General features: G+C 40.3%; 1 protein-coding gene across 1 annotated transcript; it reads left to right on the top strand.

Moving 5' to 3' along the window:
* The first annotated feature begins 3288 nt into the window (after positions 1 to 3288).
* Positions 3289 to 4260, top strand: LOC132898780 (hydroxycarboxylic acid receptor 2-like). Its single transcript, XM_060940445.1, has one exon. It carries the CDS (start codon positions 3289 to 3291, stop codon positions 4258 to 4260), a length of 972 nt encoding a protein of 323 aa, XP_060796428.1.
* Positions 4261 to 5860: the final 1600 nt, after the last annotated feature.

Genomic DNA, 5860 nt, shown 5'->3' on the forward strand with positions numbered 1-5860 from the left:
GCAGTTGAGAAAGAAACAAAGAAAACGAATCTCCCTTTCTCCCCCCTCACTTTCTCCCTCTTCCCTTCTCTTCCCCTCCCTTTCTCCCTCTTTCCTTCTCTTCCCCTCCCTTTCTCTCCCTTTTCCCCTCTTCCTCCTTTCTTCCTCCCTCCCTCTCTCCCTTTCTCCCCCCTTTCTTTGCTCCATGTAGCTCCACGGTCGTTTTGAGCCATTTTTTGACGTTTTATTTACAGATGGAAAGCACGGGCATATTGTATTGTATGAATAACCCGGAAGACGTAGGAATGGTTTATTGCGCTTGTGCATTATATTTGTATCGATACAGAGCCGCTTCATCTGTCCACACTACAGCGAAGCGCTACAGTACCGATACTGTACCGGTACGAAACCCATACATTTGTGGGTTTCGTACCGATACAGTTATACTGCTACAGTACCAGTATAGTTGCTAGTGTGGACAGGTGTTGCGGTACGAAAGTAGTTTCGTATCGGAACAAAATCCCTTGTGTGGGCAGGGTATATGAGTCACCATCTTAACCTAACCTGCATGTCTTTGGGGGAAACCGGAGCACCTGGAGGAAACCCACGTGGACACGGGGAGAACATGCAAACTCTGCACAGAAAGGCCCTCGCCGGCCAAAGGGCTCGAACCCGGACCTTCTTGCTGTGAGGTGACAGCGCTAACCACTACACCACCGTGCCCCCCCCCCCCCCCCAGTTAAACAAATGAGACAAAAATATTATACTTGGTCATTTATTTATTGAGGAAAATTTTCCAATATTACATATCTGTGAGTGGCAAAAGTATGTGAACCTCTAGGATTAGCAGTTAATTTGAAAGTGAAATTACAATCAGGTGTTTTCAATCAATGGGATGACAATCAGGTGTGAGTGGGCACTCTGTTTTATTGAAAGAACAGGGATCTATCAAAGTCTGATCTTCTCAACACGTTTGTGGAAGTGTATCATGGCACGAACAAAGGAGATTTCTGAGGACCTCAGAAAAAGCATTGTTGATGCTCATCAGGCTGGAAAAGGTTACAAAACTATCTCGAAAGAGTTTGGACTCCACCAATCCACAGTCAGACAGATTGTGTACAAATGGAGAAAATTCAAGACCATTGTTACCCTCCCCAGGAGTGGTCAACCAACAAAGATCACTCCAAGAGCAAGGCGTGTAATAGTCGGCGAGGTCACAAAGGACCCCAGGGTAACTTCTAAGCAACTGAAGGCCTCTCTCACATTGGCTAATGTTAATGTTCATGAGTCCACCATCAGGAGAACACTGAACAACAATGGTGTGCATGGCAGGGTTGCAAGGAGAAAGCCACTGCTCTCCAAAAAGAACATTGCTGCTCATCTGCAGTTTGCTAAAGATCACGTGGACAAGCCAGAAGACTATTGGAAAAATGTTTTGTGGACGGATGAGACCAAAATAGAACTTTTTGGTTTAAATGAGAACCGTTATGTTTGGAGAAAGGAAAACACTGCATTCCAGCATAAGAACCTTAACCCATGCGTGAAACATGGTGGTGGTAGCATCATGGTTTGGGCCTGTTTTGCTGCATCTGGGCCAAGATGGCTTGCCATCATTGATGGAACAATGAATTCTGAATTATACCAGCGAATTCTCAAGGAAAATGTCAGGACATCTGTCCATGAACTGAATCTCAAGAGAAGGTGGTTCATGCAGCAAGACAATGACCCTAAGCACACAAGTCGTTCTACCAAAGAATGGTTAAAGAAGAATAAAGTGAATGTTTTGGAATGGCCAAGTCAAAGTCCTGACCTTAATCCAATCAAAATGTTGTGGAAGAACCTGAAGCGAGCAGTTCATGTGAGGAAACCCACCAACATCCCAGAGTTGAAGCTGTTCTGTATGGAGGAATGGGCTAAAATTCCTCCAAGCCGGTGTGCAGGACTGATCAACAGTTACTGGAAACGTTTAGTTGTGGTTATTGCTGCACAAGGGGGTCACACCAGATACTGAAAGCAAAGGTTCACATACATTTGCCACTCACAGATATGTAATATTGGATCATTTTCCTCAATAAATAAATGAACAAGTATAATATTTTTGTCTCATTTGTTTAACTGGGTTCTCTTTATCTACTTTTAGGACTTGTGTGAAAATCTGACGATGTTTTAGGTCATATTTATGCAGAAATGTAGAAAATTCTAAAGGGTACGCAAACTTTCAAGCACCACTGTACCTCTAAGAATTTCTACCAGAATTCCATGCACTTTTGAGCAAACCAAGGTCTAAGGTCAACAGCGTCTGTATGTTGTTTTTTTCTTCAACAATGTACACTATCTGGCCAAAAGTATGTGGACACCTGACCATCACACCCATTTGTAGGCCTTCTCCTTACAGCGCAAAAAAGTTGCAGACATACAGTTGTCTAAGATGTGTTTGATGTAGCATTAAGATTTCCTTTCACTGGAATTAAGGAGCCCTAACCTGTTCCAGCATGACAATGGCTTTGTGCACAAACCGAGATTCATAAAGACATGGTTTGCCAAGGTTGGTGTGAAAAACTTGAGTGGCCTACAGAGAGCCCTTGACCTCAACCACACTGAACACCTTTGTGATGAATAGGAATGCAGACTGTGTGCCTCTTGTGGCTGAATGGGCAGAAATTCAATTCAATTCAATTCAATTCAGTTCAATTCAGTTCAATTTTATTTGTATAGTACTTTTAACAATGGACATTCTCACAAAGCAGCTTCACAGAAATATAAATTCCGGATATTAATTTTACATATCTGAATTTATAAACTTATTAGTTTACAAATCCCCACAGCCACATTGCGAAATCTATTGGAAAATTTTTCTAGAAGAGTGGAAATTGCTAACCATGCCTCCTTCCCTTTCTTTTTCTTTTTTTTTTGGGGGGGGGGGATTCGGAGTTAATTGACTAATTAAGTGACTAGGACACATGCAAATATTTTATGTATATGTAGATGTAATGTGTGCATGGCTGTTTTCTATTCTGAACATTATTCTTTAATTCAAAACCACAGGTTACTGAAATTAGGACAAATGCAAATTATTTTTATTGTTTATCTGTATAGATGTGTTTTAGTAAAGGCGCTTTCCACCAAGGAAGAGTATTGCGTGCCACAGTGCATGGTGTCTTCCTCATAATCATTTTAAAATTATAATGTGGGTGCAGCATGGCAAGTAGTTTGACGTTTTATTCACCGAGTAATTTGCATATGGCTGTAGAATAAAAAAGCAGTGTGGGGTAAAGAGTTCCAAAGTCCATTTGCATCAGTACTGCCAACATGTCAAACTCCTCGGTTTGTTGTGCTTTTGAGTCCTCCATCTTAATCCAAGTCCTACCCCCTGTACTTCTTATAGAGTTCATTTGTGGCCTTACAGGGAATATTTTGGCCCTCTGCATGTTTGCTTTCCACACAGACAGCTGGAAGCCGAACTCCATCTACCTGGCACATCTGACTGTGGCGGACTCAGTGGTGCTGTTCTGCCTGCTATTCAGAGCTGACTACTATCGCAGGGGCCAAAACTGGGTCTTCGGAGATGCCTTCTGCCGCATCCTGCTCTTCCTCCTGGCAGCAAACAGGGCTGCTGGCATCTTCTTCCTCACCGCCGTGGCTGTGGACCGCTACCTGAAGATCGTGCACCCACTACATCGCATAAATCGGATGAGCCTGAGCTACGCTATGTGGGTCTCTGCAGGCCTATGGGCAATTATTGTAGCTATGACAGGACACTTGCTGGGCTCGCCACACTTTTTCAGTGTTGGCAACCACACCCAGTGTGAGAGCTTCAATATATGCTTGGACAACAGTCCACTATCAGTCTGGCACAATGCCTTCTATGTGCTCCAGTTCTGTGTGCCAGGCGGCATCATCGTCTTCTGCACGATCTGCATTGCATGGCAGCTGAAAACCAAGACAATGGACAGCACAGGCAAGGTCAAGAGGGCCGTCCAGTTCATTTTAATTGTCGCCATGGTCTTCCTTGTCAGCTTCTTCCCAAGCACTGTCTCACGGGTTGCTGTTTGGATCCTGAAGGCCTGGTACAATGAGTGTGTACACTTCACTGAGGCAAATCTGGCATTTTATACTTCAGTCTGCTTCACCTATTTCAATAGTATGCTAAACCCTCTGGTTTACTACTTTTCCACTCCTGCAATGAGTGGGGTCGTACAGAAATATATCAGAAGACTCTTGGGGCAGAAAGAAGAGGTGGCTCCAGGGAACAAAAGTGTGTCTACAGTAGCAAGTGAATAAAGTAGATTTAAGCAAAATGTATGAAAAATGCTGTTACCTGTTAGGTGCATTTTGTTATAGCGATACTTCAAATTCAATACTGAATGTCAATACTTGGTTTCAATTCTGTACTACTTACCATTTTTAGTGGGACAGAACAAATGGTAGAAATAATAAGTCTATAAAACATTACATTAATACTATAAAGAAATGCTGGATGATTTCAGCATCATGTAACATCTGAATCAATACTGACTTGCAAAGTGTCTGACTGCATGCCAAAGTTAAAAATAGTGACGTTCTCTTTGAGGAAAAGTGTTTGTAAGTCAAAACAGAGTAAGAAGATTTGAGGTGACTTAGCACCACTTGTGAAAGGCTCACTCGGAGCAGCAAAATTGTACATCTTGCAGAACGAGTGTTCAATTCGTAAGCCAAATTCTGCTACTCAAACATAGGCTCTGAGTATGCAAACATGGGCTCATAGAGTATCCACTCTATGAATGTACAGGAACACTATAGTATGCTTGTGCAGGCCAATACTCTTTGCTTCTGTAAGGGTTCTTGGATAATAAATAATAAAAATTAATCCCAACTGAGGAAAAAATCCTGTTCAAAGATTTTTCCAACAGTGTAGGTTTATAATGCATGGGTCACATTATATAATGTTGTATATCCTATAACTAAAAATTTGTTTTCGAATGAAATTGACAATGTGCTGTGAATGATCTTCTTTCCTATATGATAAAATGTCCTAGTAAACCTTCACTGACCTCAGCCTTCTACAGATGAGACTGTAAGAAGTCTGGTTGGTAAATAACACAGCCTAAAAATCAGTAGAAATGAGCATATTTTGCATGTGCATTGCATCGAATTTAAGAAGAAATGGTGTGTGTGTTCTAGAAATAGAAGATTGCCCATGGTGAGACATTTATTGGCTTTAGTACTGTAAAATAAGAAATGGTTAGAATATGCCTTGTATTTTATTGCTTAGGACCAATATACCTATTTCTTTTAATTATTTATCTTGCTTTGGAATTAATTGTTTTATTATGATTGGAAAGCTATTGAAATTTTAAAAAACAACAACTGAGTACTACATAATTCATCTTGTGTATTTGGTGAAATGCACTCTTAGCAGCTGGAGAACAGTTCACATTTTCCATGATTTTAATGAAAAAATAATCAGTGGATAAATAATGATTTTATGAATAGCGGGGGGGGGGGGGGGGGGGGGGGGAACTAGTTGGAAATAAACAGAAGGTTTATTTCAATCCTGAAATGTTTAAATTTTGAACTATTTAAAACAAAGAAATTATATATATATATATATATATATATATATATATATATATATATATATATATATATATATATATATAAACTGCTTTGTACAAAGGTGCAGATTTGTATCTAATATCTTCTATTGAAATATGTGTTCAGACAGTACCAAATGGATCATAAGATTTTGCACAAACATGTGGAGTCCAAAAGGGGGCAAAAAGGGGACGTACCAAATACCAAGAAACTCTGAATTTCATGTAAATATTTAAAAGATTCTATGTTTCACTCAAGTTGTTGTCAATATAATTTGTAATGAAAATTGTTGTATTAAATTAGAAAA

The sequence above is a fragment of the Neoarius graeffei genome, chromosome 15 (genome assembly GCF_027579695.1).
Source record: "Neoarius graeffei isolate fNeoGra1 chromosome 15, fNeoGra1.pri, whole genome shotgun sequence".
NCBI lineage: Eukaryota > Metazoa > Chordata > Actinopteri > Siluriformes > Ariidae > Neoarius > Neoarius graeffei.